Consider the following 20190-nt stretch of genomic DNA (forward strand, 5'->3'; position numbering starts at 1 on the left):
GTGGTGACAAAATCTCTCAGCATTTGCTTGTCTGTAAGGGATTTTATTTCTCCTTTGCTTATGAAGCTTAGTTTGGCTGGATAGGAAATTCTGGGTTGAAAATTCTTTAAGAGTGTTGACTGTTAGCCTCCACCCTCTTCTGGCTTGTAGGGTTTCTGCAGAGAGATCAGCTGTTAGTCTGATGGGCTTCCCTTTGTGGGTAACCCGACCTTTCTCTCTAGCGCCCGTAACATTTTTTCCTTCATTTCAACCTTGGTGAATCTGAAGATTATGTGTCTTGGGATTGCTCTTCTCGAGGAGTATCTTTGTGGTGTTCTCTATATTTCCTGAATTTGAATGTTGGCCTGCCTTGCTAGTTTGAGGAAATTCTCCTGGATAATATCCTGAAGAGGGTTTCCAACTTGATTCCATTCTCCCCATCATTTTCAGGTACACCAGTCAAATATAGGTTTGGTCTTTTCACATAGTCCCATATTTCTTGGAGGCTTTGTTCTTTCCTTTTCATTCTTTTTTCTCTAATCTTGTCTTCACGCTTTATTTCATTAAGTTGATCTTCAATCTCTGATATCTTTCTTCTGCTTGATCGATTCAGCTATTGATACTGTGTATGCTTCACGAAGTTCTCGTGCTGTGTTTTTCAGCTCCATCAGGTCATTTATGTTCTTCTCTAAACTGGCTATTCTAGTTAGCAATTCCTCTAACCTTTTTTCAAGGTTCTTAGCTTCCTTGTGTTGGGTTAGAGCATGCTCCTTTAGTTCAGTTAGAGAGATGATAAGGGATCAGAAGAGGCCAGTGGTGAATTTAACTCTGTAGCCTAGAACCTTGTAGGGGTAAAAACTATTTATCATCACCTACACACTCTTACTGGGCATTTATTGTGGCCAAGACTTGGGTTCCTGTGTGTCTGTAGAGGGCCTTCGTTGTGGGTATCCACAAAGTGAGTTGAAACAAAGCTCATGCATGAGAAGCACTGATGGAGTTCTCCCTTGCTCCTGCCACCTTATCATCTGCAGTCTTTTTCTCATTGCTGAGGGATCCTTCCAGTGGTCACATTTGCCCGTATCCCTCCTGAACCCTTGAGTCTGCAGAAAACCTCTAGCTGGACAGCTTCTGGGTAGAGAAACAGGCCATGAAGAGCCTCCTAGGTGTGCACCATGTGGCTGCGCTCCGTGACGAGGGAAAAACAGGAATGTCTGCTGTGATCACATGTAGTGGTCATGATGAGTGATGACGGGGCTGCTCCTCATCAGCCTCCAGTCAGGCTGTGTGGCAGCGATTGCCTCCATGTTGATGGAGAGTCTGTGCAGTTTGGGAGCGAGGCTCTGCCTCTCTCGGTGAGTGTCTCACAGTTCCTTTCTCCCTCAGTCCCATGATGCCATCCAGAATGAGGTGCTGAACTGATTAATGAGCAGGACATAAAGACAACTGCTGCCCAGAGCAACAGCTGTCCCACTCCATCCGCGGAATAAACAAACAGGGCAGAGCGAGGCCCCGACTAGTGGGGACTTGGGTGCAGGAAATGCCCATCTCTTGCTTGAATCGGGGTGTCAGGGGGCCTTCCTGGCCACCACTCAGGCTGTTTCTTTAGCTTTCTGGATCCCATTCCCTGCAGGTCTACCCTTGGGAGTGAAATAGTGACCGTCCCTCTGACTCCGAGAGCTGGGGAGAAGGCCGTGCCTGTTAACAGCTGCCTGGACCCTCTCTGGAGAGCAGCAGGGAGAGGCGGGGCTGGAGGAGATGTTGCCAAGAACCTAAGGGCGTTAGTGACAAAAGCAAGAACTCCTGGCAAGAAGTCCGAGGGACTTTCTTGATCACAAGTGGTATCTCCTAAGCACTTTAATTATAGCAGATTAAGCAGGAAGTGGAGTGCTGGACTAAAGGAATAATGATACAAAGGAGCTGAAGCAGAAAAACTCAATTTCCTTCCTTTAAGGGAAAAAAATGTCCATTTATTTAGATGCATTGCAAAGAAAAGAATGGAGTGTGGCCTTTCCCCCAGCTTGGAGCTCAATGAGTTTTTAAAGAACTGTGTGTATCTCTTTGGCCAGACCAGCGACTGGGATCTTCAGCCTCTCTGTAGAAAATGAGCCGCAGGCTCGGGATTTCGTTAAGAGGCAGGAGCATTCCTTCTGGACCAGTGACTCACTCATTCAGCCCCTTCTTTCCTGCTTCTCCTTGTCAGCCCTCGCCTGGCTTAGCTCATATTTTACATTCAGCACCTCTAGTTACCCAGAAATTGCATGTAAAATTGTGAAATAGAAAAGCAGTGGGCCGTGGGCTCCATCAGCTCTGCCTGGTGTTGCATCATCCTTGACTTGCAATGCTCAGAGCCTGGGCTAGGAGATTTGCTTACAGAAAGCCTGAAGGCCCCAGGGACCTTCCCAAAGTTGCGATTTGAATGCATGCTCTTAGCACACATGCTGTGTAACTGGAGCAGATCTATAGGAATGAATGGAACTGAAATCAGACCTTAGAAAGTCACAGTGAGTAAGAAAATTGCCAGAATGGAATGCAGATACACCTACTGGTTACCGTCCTGTATCTAGCAGCTGTGTGGGATTTGAATGTGTTTTACTAAGAGGAGCCTTGTTGGGCCCAGTGCTTAATAACTAGCTCTGTCGGGAATCCCCCACAGTATCCTGCTTGTGATTCACGCTATCCAGAGTCCAGGGCAAGGAGTTCTAAAACCTTATCGTGTTTTGTTTTGTTTCGATACGGAATTTCGCTGTTGTTGCCCAGGCTGGAGTGTAATGGCTCACCACAACCACCGCCTCCCGGGTTAAACCAATTCTCTTGCCTCAGCCTCCCAAGTAGCTGGGATTACAGGCATGCGCCACCGTGCCTGGCTAATTTTGTATTTTTAGTATAGAGGGGGTTTCTCCATGTTGGTCAGGCTGGTCTCGACCTCCCGACCTCAGGTGATCGCCCGCCTCAGCCTCCCAAAGTGCTAGGATTATAGGCTACTTTTTTTTTTTTTTTTTTTTTTGAGACGGAGTCTCACTGTCGCCCAGGCTGGAGTGCAGTGGCTCACTGCAAGCTCTGCCTCCCGGGTTCACGCCATTCTCCTGCCTCAGACTCTCAAGTAGCTGGGACTATAGGCGCCCGCCACCACGCTCGGCTAATTTTTTGTATTTTTAGTAGAGATAGGGTTTCATGTTGTTAGCCAGGATAGTCTCTATCTCCTGACCTTGTGATCCGCCCGCCTTGGCCTCCCAAAGTGCTGGGATTACAGGCGTGAGCCACCACACCTGGCCGTTTTGTTTTTACACTTGATCTTAGCCAAAAGGCCGAGAAGCGATGGCCGTTTTGTTTTTGAGAGACAAGGTCTCGCTCCGTCATCCAGGCTGGAGTGCAGTGGCATGATCATAGCTGACTGTAACCTTGAACTCCTGAGCTCAAGTGACCCTGCTACCTCAACCTCCCAAGTAGCTGGTACCCGTAGGTGTGTACCATGACACCTGGCTATTTTTTTTAATTAACTTTTTGTAGAGATGGAGTCTCACCGTGTTGCCCAGGCTTGTCTTGAACTCTCACCTCTGCCCACATGGTGGGCATTCAATTCCTGTATCTCTTCCTCCCTCGTCTCTTGACTTGCCTCCTCCTGGATCATGATATCTTATCATTTTCCAATCATAGCGTTAATGGGAAGGCTTGAGGCTGGGCATGGCACCCATGCCTGTAATCCCAGTGCTTTGGGAGGCAGAGGTGGGAGTTCAAGACAAGCCTGGGCCATGTTCAGCACTTTACATGCCCATTCATTGAGTTTGCACAGCCGCCCATATGACAGGCATTGTTATTCCTACTGTACAGGTGAGGAAATGGGGGCTCTGAGAAGTGTGACTGTGGGAGGCAGCTGCTGGCATGATGGAAAAAGTGTAGGCATTGGAGGTGGGATCCGAGTCCAGCCTTCCACCCACAGGTTCAATGATGTGGGCCAAGTGGTATGACACAGTTTTCTCATCTGTAAAATCTGGACAGGCATACCTACACCCTGGAGCTTTGGGAGGATTAAATGAGATCGTGTAGATAACAGCACAGTCCTGGCATATGAGAGAAAATGGCAGGGATCATTCTATGACCTCAGTGGGAGAAGCAAGACCTAAACCCTGAGAGGTGGAGCGCGTCCCACCCTTGGGCTCCTTCCACCGGGACACCGGCTTCCGGCTCTCCGCGGAGTACTGTTCTTAAGTTAGAAGGCAAGCACAATGGGGACACGGTGCAGGACACCTGGGGACCCAGTGCCCTTGGAATTCTTTACCTTCAGCTTTGCACACTGCAGATTAGTCCTCACGGCTCAGCAGACAAGAGTCAAGATCGGCAGGAGGATCTCTGTCTTGCACAACATATATGATTCTCTGAGCATTTCTATATGATGAAAATATGTTATTTGAAAATTTACAACCATCCCTCCTCCCCAAAATTGCATGACAGACATTTCATCAAACCTGACAACTGATGAGACAAAGAGAACAAGACACAGAGAGGAATTTAGAAATAATCCTTGTGCATACCTTCCGAATTTGCCGTATATTACTGAAATTACCGTATTTGTGTCTGTCTATCCTGCTACTCTATGCATTACATATCTTTGCATCCCCCATGCCTAGCACAGTGCCTGGCACATTGTAAAAGTGCCCATCATTTGTTGGACTGAACTCACAACACAGTAACAAAGAGCCAGTTAGAGCAAATGCTGTCCCTTTTCCCAGGACTGTAGCCTCCAGACCTGTGTGAGGCCTCAGCCTGATTTCTGTTCACCTTAGGACCCCAAGGCCGACTGTGCATTTCCATAAGCACCTCACTCGCCTGCAGGAGAGGGGCTGGGTTGGTGGTGGGCACCAGAGGTGCTCAGCGTTCAATCACGCAGAAAGTGGGCTAAAGCGCAGCGCCGCCTGCTCCCTCCAGAGATGCACTTCCATCCTCCGAAACCCAGAGATGCACTTCCATCCTCTGAAACGACAACTGCTCTGCACTCACTTAATGGGATCCCAAATAACACGCTGCAGACCAGTCTTTTATCACTGTTGCCCCTTGGAACACATTTCGAATGCTGGCTTAAAAGCAGGTCATTTCACGGTTCTTTAATGATGACACTAATAACTGTGGATTTTTGTCTCCCAGAGTCCTGATGAGCTGAGCCAAGGAGTAAATTACGGAGCTAACTTTTATGTGCGTGGTTTATTGATCTGTGAGCTTCGAGGAAACTGCACCAGCCCCTATAGGTTGGCAGTCCAGACTACCTTTTCATCTGTGTAATTGGGCCACAAGGGCACAGTTAATATTCAATTTATGTTAATAGGAAGACAAAGAACATGATGTGCCAGCTCCATATTGAAGTCATGGGCATATCAAAATATTCTGCCTGGTAATTATAAATAAATCAGTTTTCTCATGACCCAGCAAGGATGATGTTGCCAATTCACTGTGCATTTCATCATCATTTATCCTGAGAAAGTTCAGTGCTGCCATGTGCATTTATATCGCAGAGCATACAAGGGTGCTCCATCGTAAATCACCCAGCTGTCTTCATCCATGCTGTTGCCCCTCTTTTCTTAACAGGTGAAAGTCATGCTTCGCATCTGTTCCGCCTTGGCTCGAGATACCTCAGAATCCAGCTCTTTCTTAAAGGTGGACCCACGGAAGAAGCAGATCACCTTGTACGATCCCCTGACTTGCGGAGGTCAACATGCCTTCCAAAAGAGAGGCAACCAGGTTCCTCCAAAGATGTTTGCCTTCGATGCAGTTTTTCCACAAGACGCTTCTCAGGTGGGTATCAGCCCCCTCTCAGGCTCAGGCAATGTTGATTAAAGAAGCGTTTACTCATTCACAAGGGCCCTTGAGCTGGGAGGGTGTCTTCTGGAGCATTCTGATGGACCAGTTCCTTGAGGAGTCAATCTGAGCTCCATCAAATGGTCTAGTGCTCTTGAATTACTGGTGTCAGACCTTGGGCAGGATCAGTATGCAGCGATTTCAATAAAATCTGTCCTTGGGGAGAAGGAAGTGTGAGCCAGTCAGTGGGTCACACACAGAAGCAGGAGGATAACAGAAAGGGACAAAGACAATGCGTCAAGGGGCTGGTGACAGATCTAGTAGGACCCTACTCCTGCCTGGGCATTGTACGAAGGGAAAAAAAGATGTTTCAGGAGCTGATTAGAATTAGGCAATCTCCTAGGACCCTGTATAAGCACACTGGGGTTGAGGGCAAGTCTGCAGCCCTAGTAAGGAACTAGAGTGCAAGGCAGGGAAACCGAGGCAGACATGCATCCTGTGGCCTGGCTCAGTGGAGTGAAGGGGAAGAAGAGAGGCTCAGGGATAGGTGTTGTATTTGCTGAATTGCTGCCTTACAAATCACCCTCAAATTCAGGGCTTAACACAATAAGCATTGATCATTGCTCATCGGTCAGCTGAGCTCCTCTGGGCCTGGCTCAGCTCATTTTCATGTCTGTGATCAGCTGTGGGTTGGGCAGGCAGCTCTGCGGATCTTGGCTGGATATTAGCCAGGCAAAATAAAATCATCCTATATCACACCATAGGCACATGTCTTTGGGGGTTGGCTGGCTTTACACTGGTCTAGAATAGCCTTGACCAGGTCAGCTGGTCTCTCTTCCACATTGTCTGTCATCATCCAGCAGGCTAGCTTGGGCTAGTTCTCAAGGCAGTATCCAGGACCCATGCATGCAGGTCTCTGGAGGCCTAAGCTCAGAATTGACCCAATGTCACTTCTGCTGGATTCTACTGGCCCAGCTTCATGAGACGGAGAAGAGATTGCTTCTAATGATTGGACAAGCTCCAAGTCACATTGCAAGGGGGTTGCCCCCAGGCTAGGGTGGAGAATTGGGGCCATTTTTATTAATCTACTATGAGCATAATTGGGAGGCTACTTGGGGGCCCAGGGTACCAAGATTACTGACCATGGGCAGCCAGTGAACTGCAGACCTCACCAGATGCTGCAACCAAAGCTTCTAGTAGATATCTGTTCTCATTTGGATTCGCCCTGGAGCTTTGGTGAAGATGGGCCTCTAAGTGGCACAAAACAGCACCTGTTCCTGCAGGGGAGGGAGCAGGGACACACGTGTAGAACTGATTGCAGAAATGAATAACCCATGTTATAGGATATAGTGGCCTACTTTGCCTGGAGTTTGCATCTTTCTGGTAAATTTCTAGTGTTTATCAAGATTTACATTAAACAGTGTATAGTATAATAACTAATAGCCTATAGCAGAACCTGACGACAACAGTGCGAATAGTTACTATTTGCAGCCTCTGTGAATTTCCTCCAGGCTGCGTCTGAGTAGACGAGGTGGTGATGTTCTCACGGGCTCCTATATGACACCGTGGGCACACAGCACATGTTACAGGCTCCATTCATTAAGAAATTGAGCATGTGGTTTCCCCAAAGAGTTTTACCCAAGAAGACAAAGTACTTTATGAATAAGTTCTATGGTTTCTGTCTTCATTACATTTTTTGTGTGGCATACCACCCAATGGGCTCAGTAATTTAAACCTTGGTTCTAATAAATGGCCTACAAATAATTTCATTAACACAGTTAAAACTTTTCAGAAGCAAATCTCCACAAGCTGTAAGAATTCCAAAGCAAACCCTAAATTAAGCATGGACTATTGATCCGTTTTAGATTGATTCCAGAAACAGGGGCCATTTTAATTGCTGGTCTTTGTTTACATTTCACACTCGGCTGTGGAGCTTGGTATGCTCATTGTAGGAGTTCCGCTCATTCCAGAATGCCTTACTTCGTTCACATTTCCAATGGTACAATAACTTACATGTCCGTATACATTTGCAGTTTTCAAGACATTTCATAGACATTAGCGCATTTGACTCTTCCTAGAATTCAGGCGGTAGGAAGGGAGGCATTGATGTTTTCATGTGACACACAAGGAAACCGAGACTCAAGATGAAGTCACTTGTTCAAAGTCCCTTTCCCGAGCAGACGTCCTTCCTGGATTCCCCCCATGAACACTCTGCATCCTGCTCAGTGTGGTATTGTATCTTTGACCTCCCGCCATTTTATCCAATATTTCCTAGCAGTGTGGCCTCAGGCGAGTCACTCAACCTCTCTGGGCCTCCGTGTCCTCATCTGTCAGGTGAGGACATGACCACAGTGTTCCCCATCAGGCCGTGTGATTCATCGAGTTGACACACGGGGGGTGCTCACAGCAGAGCCAGGAACACAGCAAGTGCTCAATAAATGTGGCTGTTTTTACTGTTATCACTGTCAATATTAGCAGCATAGCATGCTGCTGACCAGGGCAAACTCAGCCCCACAGGGTGGGCACCCCTGGAGCCCCCAAGCCTGAAAGGAGGGAGTGTGCAGAGTGGGCCTGTGCTCTCCACTCCTGATTTTCAGCCTGTGAAGCTGCGGCCGCCATGGTGACCCAGGCAGTTAGAAATTGTGCTTTCTCTTCGTTTCTTAGGAAATCAGCTTCCCGAAGCTAAGCAATGATTAGAATAGTCCCGGTTCCTGGTTGCCTTTGAGAGCCAGCCATATGACCTTTCAGTGGCTTCGGCAGTCGCTGGCTGCCCCTGTTGGGACACGTCTCTGCTGGGACACACCCCTGCTGGAGAACCTGGACTTGTGGGCAGGCAGAGCCTTCCTGCAGACCTGTCCCTGCCCACGGGGGCTGTGCTCGAGAAGGCTGCATGCCTCTCCAGGTCCAAGGGGAAGCAGCAAGGGGCCTCCAGGGCCCCTGCCAGCTCTTAACACACACCAGATGGACAGCCCACTGACCACTCTCTTCTCAGTGGAGAGCCGGGCGGGAACTGTGCCGGGGGGGTGCCGCCCCAACTCTGCATAGCAGGTCTCCTCTCACCCCCGGCCTCTGCACGGGTGACTCAGTGTGGTCCACACACAGCCAACATCCTCCCAGGTGGCTCAAGAGTCAAAAGCAGCTTATTTTATGTATAGCTCAAGGTGATTTCTCAGCCTCCTGCCTCCCATCCCACTTTATGTCCAAAGAAGGCTTAGTCCATTGGGCAGCCTTCTGCCTGCTCTGCAGACACGCCTCTGGCAAATTCCATCAAGGCGCTACTGCTTCTGTCTCAGGGTTAGCACTGGGCTCTCCTTGCCTAAGTCCTGGGGGGTTTGAAAGATCCTGTGTGCCCCACAGCAGCCCTGTCCTGCCACCCCCTTTGGCCCAGGAGGAGCCCCCTGCCCCCCGCAGAGTTGCTGGGGACCACCCTGGAACAAGTGACAGTTGTTGGAAGTGTGGTTTTTCAATTTTAGTTTAGGAGAGAAAACTGATTTCCAAATACTTGGGTTCATTGTGCTGCTGGAACTTACAGCTGAATAACAACATTCATGGCCCAGGTGCCCACCGGGAGGCACGCTGCCCTGAGGACTGCAAAGCCCCATGTTAGCACTGCCTCCCGGACCTCCCATGAGCCCTGACTCCAGCCTCAAGACAGAAGTGAAAGCAACAGGACACAGCGAATAATGCTGTCTTCCTGCTTCTGTGAAGTCTCAGGTGCTAACCAAAGAGAAGGACGTTTCCCAGACCTCCAAGTTAGTCCACAAAACTGACTGAGCTCTGATGGCTTGCAGAGCTCTATATTAGTGGGTGTTCAGGGGAAATACAAAACACCATCGAGAGCCTGGTCCCTGTCTAGGATTTAATAATCAAACTGGAGACCAGACACACACGCCAGGCCAAAGAACACCTAATAACATACCACGTGGTGACCGATATTCTGTATGTTGAATGTATCTGTAGCAAAATAAAGAAAAGGCAGGTTTTGAAAAGAGGAGGATGGGCCAGGCGCAGTGGCTCACGCCTGTAATCCCAGCACTGTGGGAGGCCAAGGCGGGTGGATCACGAGGTCAGGAGTTCGAGACCAGCCTGACCAACATGGTGAAACCCCCTCTCTACTAAAAAAAAAAATGCAAAAAATTAGCCAGGCATGGTGGCACATGCCTGTAATCCCAGCACTTTGGGAGGCCGAGGCAGGTGGATCACCTGAGGTCAGGAGTTCGAGACCAGCCTGACCAACATGGTGAAACCCCCTCTCTACTAAAAAAAAAAATGCAAAAAATTAGCCAGGCATGGTGGCACATGCCTGTAATCCCAGCACTTTGGGAGGCTGAGGCAGGTGGATCACCTGAGGTCAGGAGTTCGAGACCAGCCTGACCAACATGGTGAAACCCCCTCTCTACTAAAAAAAAAAATGCAAAAAATTAGCCAGGCATGGTGGCACATGCCTGTAATCCCAGCACTTTGGGAGGCTGAGGCAGGTGGATCACCTGAGGTCAGGAGTTCGAGACCAGCCTGACCAACATGGTGAAACCCCCTCTCTACTAAAAAAAAAAAATGCAAAAAATTAGCCAGGCATGGTGGCACATGCCTGTAATCCCAGCACTTTGGGAGGCTGAGGCAGGTGGATCACCTGAGGTCAGGAGTTCGAGACCAGCCCGACCAACATGGTGAAACCCCCTCTCTACTAAAAAAAAAAAAATGCAAAAAATTAGCCAGGCATGGTGGCACATGCCTGTAATCCCAGCACTTTGGGAGGCCGAGGCAGGTGGATCACCTGAGGTCAGGAGTTCGAGACCAGCCCGACCAACATGGTGAAACCCCCTCTCTACTAAAAAAAAAAATGCAAAAAATTAGCCAGCCATGGTGGCACATGCCTGTAATCCCAGCTACTTGGGAGGCTGAGGCAAGAGAATCGCTTGAGCCCAGGAGGCAGAGGTTGCAGTGAGTCGAGATCGCGCCATTGCATTCCAGCCTGGGCAACGAGACTGAAACTCTGTCCAAAAAAAAAGAAAAAAAAAGAGGAAGGTGTGAATTGAAAACGAGGAAAGAGATCAGGAGAGAAAGCAGATATATATCACAAACCTCTTGCTTACGTGAGAACTACGGTATTTCTCAAGGTCTCACTTGTGAAACGGTGGGTCACCTTTTTCCCTCTAATAAGCCTGGCCTGTTTCATAAACTCTATATATAAGTGTGTCAGCAGAGGGTGAGTGGAGAGTTTAAAGGCCTTATCCGGGAGCCCAGAATGGCAGATGAGGGAAGGGAATGAGGTCCATGAGGGAATGTGCCCCCATTCCAGCCTGCTCCTGCCTGCTGTACAGACGCATTCTCTGAAATGTACCACGGATTAGCAGAAGGGTGGTTTGCAGTTCACGTGCATAGTGCTCTGGCTTGCAGAGGGCGGAAGGTCGCCAGGGGTTCTGAGCATCTCCAGAACTTCATGGCAGAGGCCAACCCTCTGCTATGTGTTCCCCACTGGGAACACAGTGACACTGGGGCCCGAAGCCCCAGGAAGGCGGGCTTACTTCCCGAAGCCCCAGGAAGGCGGGCTTCCTTTCGTTGCTAGTGGTGCCTCCACTGCGAGGTCCATTCACGGCTCGTGTCTCCTCTTGTGTCTGACAGGCTGAAGTGTGTGCGGGCACCGTGGCAGAGGTGATCCAGTCTGTGGTCAACGGGGCAGATGGATGCGTGTTCTGTTTCGGCCACGCCAAGCTGGGTTCGTGACAGTTTCACTTTCTCATGCGGCTCGTTGGGCTCCCTGTCATCCCACGCATTCCTCTGTCTCCCTCCCAGAGTTCTCTGATGACAGGAAGGGCTGCGTTTCTCTTAGGTGCTGAGCTGAATAACCAATAACAAGGTATACGATGAACACCTATGCTGTTCATTGTAGGTGGACACCCATTCGTGTAGGAAAGCCTTCAAGTCCAAAAGATGGAAAGAGAAGTAGCAGGGTTGTTCCCACTTGGTCCAGGTCAGAGTCAAGCCCAGAAGGCAGGCAGGAAAATGTTCATTTCCTGAGCAGCCGCTGTTTGGGAAGCAGATAGGGCCCCTTGCACCACCCCCCACCATGAGGATGTGGGTTGGTGGTTGGACCCCTGTAAAAGCCAGAGGAGCAACCTCCAAGCAAAGCCCAGAGCCCAGGACGCGTCTGGGGAAAGAGGTGCACACCGTCGGGAACGCTCCAGCGCTGAAGCGTCTGGGAAAGGGGGCAGCGGAGCCCCCCATGGTCCCCCCACAGTCCCCCCACAGCCCCATCTTAATTCTGACCTGCGGCCACCTGCTCCGCAGGCCTTGCCCTGACACGCTTGATATGTTTAGTGAATTGAGGAGCTTCAAAAACTGTCCCTTGGCCGAGATTCCAACAGAGGCCTTGCTGGAGCTCACAGAGGCCAGTTCTGAGCCAGGACAGAAAACCATTGCCTCTCTCTGCACTTCTGTCCTCCCCAGCCCTTCCTCCTGATCTAAGCAGCGATCTGGATTTTAATGGAATGTACTCATGCCATCAAAATATACACAGCATTTAACTTGAGACAGGATATAAAGTGTGAATATGTGGACTTAATCTGGGGGGTGACTACAAAAAGAACCATAATGATGAGGAAAAACCCCTGCCTTCCTACTATGTGTAAAGCAGTGCAGGAACTGGATAGCATGTGATATTTGGGGTCCTCCTCAAGGTACATTGTGATTTAATCTTGTCACATGTCTGGGCTCTTGCTTTGTTTTTTTTTTAGGAGATGGGCTGGCTCTCAGTTGCCTGGGCTGGTGTACAGTGGCATGCTCATAGATTACTGTAACCTCCAATTCCTGGGCTCAAGCGATCCTCTCGCCTCAGCTTCCCAAGTATCTGGGGCCACAGGCATGCCCCACCACACCCAGATAATTTTTAAACATTTTTCACAGAGGCAGGGTCTCAGTATGTTGCCCAGACTGGCCTGGAACTCCTGGCCTCAAATGATCCCTCCATCTTGGCCCCCGCAAAGTGCTGAGATTACAGGCACGAGCCACTGAGCCCAGTCAGCATTCTTTATTGTAGCCATTTAGTTAGTAATACCAGAAAATGCCTTCTGTTGTTGTCAAATACTATCTCTCTCATCTTTTTGTTCCTTCTCTTCCCTTTCCCCCCTTCCCCGTGCCTTTCTTCTATATCCTTGGCATCTCTTTTTGGAGACTCCATGGAATGATGCCTGGACACTGAACCTGCTGTTCTTCCTTCCCTGGTTCCCCCAGGAAAATCCTACACCATGATCGGAAAGGACGATTCCATGCAGAACCTGGGCGTCATCCCCTGTGCCATCTCTTGGCTCTTCAAGCTCATAAATGAACGCAAGGAGAAGACGGGCACCCGTTTCTCAGTCCGGGTTTCCGCCGTGGAAGTGTGGGGGAAGGGGGAGAACCTGCGGGACCTGCTGTCGGAGGTGGCCACGGGCAGCCTGCAGGACGGCCAGTCCCCGGGCGTGTACCTCTGCGAGGACCCCATCTGCGGCACGCAGGTGATTGCTTCCGAAGCCTGGCTCGTCCCAAGGTGGCTCCCTCCCCACCTCAGAGGCGGGGGCAGCTCCACCCGTGAATCACTGAACCTGTAAACTCAGAGGCTTACGGGTGTTTACTTTAAAGTGGACTGGAACTTTACGGCCTGCAGCTGCGGGGCCATCTGCTTGCCCAATCTAAATATTTGTACCTTGACTGTAATTGACAATGAGCAGGAACCACAATTGTTGTAGCATTTGGGGGAGAAGTGGAATTCACTTTCTTTATGCCCCTTTCAGAAAAAAAAAGTAACAATCTTTCTTTTGTTTAACAACAAACCGAAATATTTACTGCTCTGCACAAATAGCTAGAGCCATTACGGGGGCTGTTTATGACTCTATAAACTGTGTTTCTGGCACCGGTTTACAGCCGGATTAGCAGTGCTGCAGGAAAAACTAATAACCACTTTCTAATTAGAACCATGATATAATTGCTAGAACTATGGAAGCCAAGAGAAGCTCCAGTTCACCGTTTCGGGATGCTATGCCTGTTGGGAGGGTCTCTCCTTTGCTGTTTGACAATAGATGTAGGAATGACTCGGGAGCTGCAATTCATTCAGATCCAGAATAATCAATCCTTCCAGTCTCTAACAGTAGGCTTTATTTTCCCGTGTTGTCAGATGCCTCCTTTTGTAGATAGGTGTTCCGTTTGATAAGTACCTGCCTCTTCCCAACTGGGATTGTTTGCACAGGTGAGATACCTCCCGTGGCCTGTTACACTCGTTACTCAAACCTGACCGTGCTCTTCCCCTGCTTAAAGCACCTCAGATCCTTCCATTTCCCTGAGTCCTCTTTCATCTGCATCAGTCACCTCGAGGACTTGTTTAAACACTGATCGCTGGGCACTCCCCCCAGAGTTTCCAATTCAGTAGGTCTAGAGTAGAGCTCCAAAATGTGCATTTCCAGCAAGTTCCAATGAGATGCTCATGCTGCCGGTCCAGGGATCACATGTTGGAAACCACTGTTCTGAGACATAAAATGTGCAGAGACAGTATCTACACAGTGTCTGTGATGCAATCAGTAGGACCCTACCCACTGCTCCTGTTCCAGGCATTTTCTAGACATTCAAATATGCTTTCACCCCCATTTGCTTTTAGAACTTCATTGATGAAGTTCCACTAAGGGGTGAAAATGAAGGCTAAGAAAAAGAGGAAAAGGCCAATATTCCCTTTAACTCTTGTTGAAAAATCTTTTAAATTCTTTGGTTTATTTTTCCATAGCGAGACAAAATTGTGAACACAAAAGAATCTCTCGTTGAAGTTTGAGGATTTTGATGGCCTCAGGTTCTAAATATTGGCTCTTACAGTTCAAAATTATTTGTATAGTCAGAGTAGAAAATTGTCAGAATTTGTACCAACCTTAAGACATGTACTGCGAATTAGTTCTTTGAACAAATCAGAAACATAAGTTGCCTTTTCTCCCCAAAAAAGAGGAGTGCTGGTTAAATGCTGTTAATGTGATTGTTGTGATTCAGGTTTAAAATAATTACCAAGTATTTTCATAAGACTTAGACGCATCGCCCTCTATGCTTTCTTTAATCAATTAATGAGTATGCCAGGAGCATGGATTCAGGAACTAAAGGTAAATAGATATCTCCCGAATTTAGATGAGACATTCAAGTATCATGAGTGTTTGAGGGTGCCTTTTACACTGGCTTCTTATTTATAACTATGCTAGTCAATATGGCCTAAAATTGGCTTTAATTAAATAACTGCAAAACTAGGAGTCAAATGAAAGCTAACCAAGTTTTTTTACATCTTTGGGACACCACTGCTATGAGGTCTCAAATCACATTTTGCAACCTACCTGTCTCCAAACAATCTAATCTTTGGACTCAAGATGGAGTCACATCGCTCCTGTTTTCTTAGGTAAATGGATAGCCAGGGGTGTTGGTTTTCTGCCCTCTGCAGAGATAAGGATGAGCCGTCTGCTCCCAGCTTTTCACACCCACTAGTTCCAGATTCTACTTAGATTGTAAAGTAGGTAAAATCTAGATTTCATCCAATAAGTATGCTCAATATTAATTTTCAGAAACGAAGTAATTAAGCTGAGAATTGCACATGAGCATAGCACCTCGTTCCAGAAGGGTTTTCCGCCTTAGAGAGGCACATGGCTTTACTATACAGAATGCACAGCCAGCTGAATGAAGCCAGGGTCACCCAGGCATGAGTGACAGCAAGCCCTCCTCAGCCTGCAGCCTCAGCTCTTGGCTTCTGTCTTCCAGCTGCAGAACCAGAGCGAGCTGCGGGCCCCCACCGCAGAGAAGGCTGCCTTTTTCCTGGACGCCGCCATTGCCTCCCGCAGGAGCCACCAACAGGACTGTGATGAGGATGACCACCGCAACTCACACGTGTTCTTCACACTGCACATCTACCAATACCGGATGGAGAAGAGCGGGAAAGGGGGAAGTAAGTTGGCCCCTCCACCCTCCTGCATCCTTAGTGGCTCCGGCCCCAGCCAGAAACCCCTTGGGCAACCATGACCTTTGTGTGTGTGTGTGTGTGTGTGTGTGTGAGAGAGAGAGAGAGACAGGGTCTTGCTCTGTCACCCAGGCTGCAGTGCAGTGGCACAATCACAGCTCACTGCAGCCTCAAACTCCTGGGCTCAAGTGATCCTCCTGCCTCAGTCTCCCAAGTAGCTGGGACTACAGGCTCATGCCACCACACCTAGCTATTTATTTATTTATCTTTATAGAGATGGGACCTTGCTATGTTGCCCAGGCTGGTCTAGAACTCCCGGTCTTGAGATCCTCTTGCCTTGGTCTCCCAAAGTGTTGGGATGAAAGGTATGAGTCACCATGCCTAGCCAAACTTTTCTTAATAGACTAAAATATGCACTTCAGTGATGCGTAATTCAAGATAATTATAGTATCTGGGCTGAAGTTCACTTTTGAACTGTCCAGGGAAAGGAGTTTGCTTTGGTAAAGGTAATTTACAAATGTTATTGCCATGAGAATGTGAGAGGTCAAACTTACAAAAAGAAAACAACTGCCTAACAGTATCTTTTTGTTCACAGACCCCAAAAATGGTCCTCAAGAAAGACCAACATTGATCCACCAAAGCACTCCGGCAGCGTGTTATTAGCATTAGCTTGAGACCACTGTATGGGCCATGTTTTTTAAAATAGCATAGAAATCAGACTTTTGAATAACTACCCAGACCCTGGCTACCTCCCTCAAATCATCAGTGAAGGTTTACTGTCAAAACCCAGGTACGGTGCCTGCTCTTCGAGTGAGCTGCCCTGCCAGGAACCCAGCGCTGTGCCCCTACAGACCCCTCTCGGCTGTGTTTCCAAAGTCAGCCCGGGCTGGGGTGCGATTCTCTGCCCTCTGTGAAGTAGTGTTTACTCTATGCCCAAAAGAGTTGAGCGCCAGATCAGCTGAATGTCTCCAGTGGGGATCTTGGACCAGAGGCAAAGTGGTCTGTTGATTTCACTGGGTTCCTAAGGCAGGTTGTGGGTAACGGGGCTGCTGGGCTGGCCGGGCAGTGGCTTCCACGGTTCCTCCATGTCCCGCTCTGCAGGGCTTTCAATACACAGGCAACTGGCTCCCAGCGCTTTCTGCATGATTGTCTCAAAGACACTGGATGCCAGAAAAACAATCAGAAAACTGAGTTAAGAGTCTAACCCTGGACTGGAAATTGTAAAGCTAATTGACTAAAGCAGAGACGGTCCACAAAGCTGTTCTAGATGAAGCCTAGAATTAAGACATCCAAGTAGGACCAGGCACAGTGGCTCCCACCTGTAATCCCAACACTTTGGAAGGCCGAGGCGGGCGGATCACTTGAGGTCAGGAGTTTGAGACCAGCCTGGCCAACATGGAGAAACCCCATCTCTACTAAAAATGAAAAAATTAGCCAGGCTTGGTGACACACACCTCCCGGCTAGTTGGGAGTCTGAGGCAGGAGAATTGCTTGAACTCAGGAGGCGGAGGTTGCAATGAGCCCAGATCGTGCCACTGCACTCCAGCCTGGGTGACAGAGCAAGGCTCTGTCTCAGAAAATAAAAATAAAAAGACATCCAGCTGGGATCTATGGACAGGCTCCCCCTGATTTCTCCCTAAGCCTCCTCGTGGCTCAAAAGACCTGGACAACAGTGCTCCTGGGGAGAGAGCTCTTGTGGGCTTCTGTTGCTTCCCCCACCTCAGTGCCTCTCTTCCTACTCCTTAGTTATTGTTGTTAAAATCCAGGTTTATTGCAGTATAATTTACATTCACTAAAACATCATTTTTATGTGTCTTTAGATGAGTTTTGGTCAATCTAGACAGTCATGTAGCCACCACCATGATCAAAATAGAGCACAAGGCTGAAGTTCCCTCTTGCCCTTTGTCCCTTTCCCTGACCTCTAGACCCTCGCAACCATGGATCTGATGATCGTCCTGGTTTTGAGTTTATCCAGGATATCGTGGGAGTGGACTCGTGTGGCCCGGACGTGGCCTGTTGTGTCTGGCTTCTTTCACGTAGCATAACGCCTTTGAGATTCCTCCATGCTGCAGCACGCGTGTCTTGCTTCTTCTGGTTCCTGCTGCCTGCTCCTTTAGTTTTTTTGTTTGTTTTAGACAAAGTCTCACTCACTCTGTTGCCCAGGCTGGAGTGCAGTGGCACGATCTCGGCTCACTGCAACCTCCGCCTCCCGGGTTCAAGTGATTCTCCTGCCTCAGCCGCCCGAGTAGCTGGGAATACAGGTGCCCACCACCATGTCTGGCTAATTTTTGTACGTTAAGTAGAGACGGAATTTCACCATATTGGCCAGGATGGTCTTGGACTTCTGACCTCGTGATCCACCCGCCTCGGCCTCCCAAAATGTTGGGATTACAGGCATGAGCCACCGCACCCGGCCTCTCCTTTAGCTTTGACTGGGCCTGGAGGCTTGGTTCCTACCCTACCACCAGGACAGAACGCAAATATCCACAGCTGGGGCTGGAGTGCCTCTAACTGGGGCTGCTCTTCATGGCTCTGAAAATCAGCCCTGAGCTGCCTCCAGTGGCTGCTGTGAAGAACCCAGAGGTTCTGGTCCTCACCTGCAGCGGGCGGGATGCCCCAGGGAGGTGGCCTATTAGCACGAGGGCAGCTCTGTCGACAGCCCATGACGGTGAGCAAAGTCTCACTGGAGGGGAGCCCAGGGTAGTGGACGGGAATCTCTCAGGAGATTTATTCTTGGTAACAGCTTCACAGCATGTAGAGCGCTTCCGTTTAGAATCACGTTCTTAAAGAAGGAAACAGGGATTCGGATAGGGATGAGGAGATCCAGACCTTTAAAATCGACAGCACAATTGTATCCACATTTCTCCTGACTGTGTGGGAGTTGGCCTTGAACCCTGCCCTCACTGTTTTCTCCTGGGTAGTGTCTTCGCCCTGTCAACGGAAGAGTCTGACAAATGTTTAACTGATTCTTTTAAGCAGCTGTCAATCATCATCATCATCAGAGCCTGCAGTACTTTCTTGTACTTTCAGCAAAGACTCGCAAAACATCTAAATCTTCAGCCAAATGACTCCCAAATGGCACTGATCAGAAAAACCTGGGAGATGGGATTATCTCTCCTCCTTCCAGGTTTCAAACCAAACTGAAGACAACTCTGTTTTCGGTTTTGTACTTTTTTTCTTTTTTGCGGTTCTGCTTTCAATTTGGAAACTGAAAGTAGGGAGCAATCTTGAAAACAAGGAAACAGTTCATTAAATGACTTCAAATATGGGAACCTGAAATTCAGCTTCCACAAAAGTTTAGGCCAAGACATTCCCTAAACCCAGTGATGCACCCCCAAATCAGTACCTAAGGAATCCTGCACACTTATTAAATATTTAATAGCCAGCTCATCTTCTTCCTGTTTTTAAATTGTGAAAGAGAATTGCTTTTACATAATGCATTCAGGTTAAAAGAAAGGGCAAATACCACGAATGGTTTCCAAAACCTCTGTTAGGTCCTTCCTAATGTATCAGTAGATGAGGACAAAGAAGGGGAAGGAGTCCAGGGGTCGTGGGATCGGCAGACCTGGGGGACATCTCTTTCCTCCCGAGGGGAATGGATCCCGGCCAGAATGCACACGGCCTCCCCGCCTGGGACTCGCTTGACTTCAGTGAATTTATAACTGTTTAAAATATAATGAGGAGATTTGGAGCGTTGTTTAAAATGGAAATTTTGTTTACTTACATGTAAGTAATAATCCCTGCAGACCTGGCAGCCAGAACTCAATTAGGGGAAAGTTTATTAATTAGTCACCCTGCAGGGAAGCCATTAGAAGAGATCTCTGCCACAAGAACTAAATACACTGAGTGTGTGCGTCTGGATCTCATACACACACATGCATTTTATATGTTTTACACACAAATGCATTTTACAGTTATAATTTTACACACAAATGCATTTTACACATATAAGTAGACAGACAAAAAAAATGTTTTAAACATTTCCAGTCAAAATAGAAAAGTCTTTGTTGGTGTATCCGTGTTTTGCAGATAGCACTAGGTTAAGCTTAAAATATCTCCCTGTTTAAAAGGTCATTGGAATTAGTGGGACTGGTCCTTCAGCATCATGGAGGCCTTCCTCTGCTTTGCGAAGCTAAATCTGTAATAGCTTGAGAGCCTCCTCGGGAATCCCGGCACTGGGAAACAGACCCTGAAGCCCTGCTGATCAGAGAGCTGCTTCTGGTAATGATGCGTGTACTAGGCACCTAAAACAAGGTGGTGCTTGGGACCAGAAGTGTTTCAGATTTCAGATTGTTTTCAGATTTTGGAATATTTGCATATGTAATGATACTTTGGGAATGGGACCCAAATCTAAATACACATTTCCTGTATGTTTCACATATGCCTTATAGACATAGCCTGAAGGTAACTTTGTACAATATCTTCAATGATTTTGTGCATGAAACAGAGTTTTTACTGCATTTTAACTGCAA

General features: G+C 48.3%; 1 protein-coding gene across 2 annotated transcripts in view; it reads left to right on the forward strand.

Moving 5' to 3' along the window:
• The window catches only part of KIF26B (kinesin family member 26B), a 580448-nt gene that overhangs the window by 457237 nt on the left and 103021 nt on the right, over positions 1 to 20190 (forward strand). For both annotated transcript variants that reach the window (XM_055233556.2, XM_055233557.2), the window contains 4 exons: positions 5560 to 5766; positions 11392 to 11485; positions 13000 to 13262; positions 15523 to 15706. In XM_055233556.2, coding sequence (XP_055089531.1) covers positions 5560 to 5766; positions 11392 to 11485; positions 13000 to 13262; positions 15523 to 15706 — 748 coding nt within the window. The remainder of the gene's footprint in view (positions 1 to 5559; positions 5767 to 11391; positions 11486 to 12999; positions 13263 to 15522; positions 15707 to 20190) is intronic.

This window comes from Symphalangus syndactylus, chromosome 19 (genome assembly GCF_028878055.3).
Source record: "Symphalangus syndactylus isolate Jambi chromosome 19, NHGRI_mSymSyn1-v2.1_pri, whole genome shotgun sequence".
Taxonomy (NCBI): domain Eukaryota; kingdom Metazoa; phylum Chordata; class Mammalia; order Primates; family Hylobatidae; genus Symphalangus; species Symphalangus syndactylus.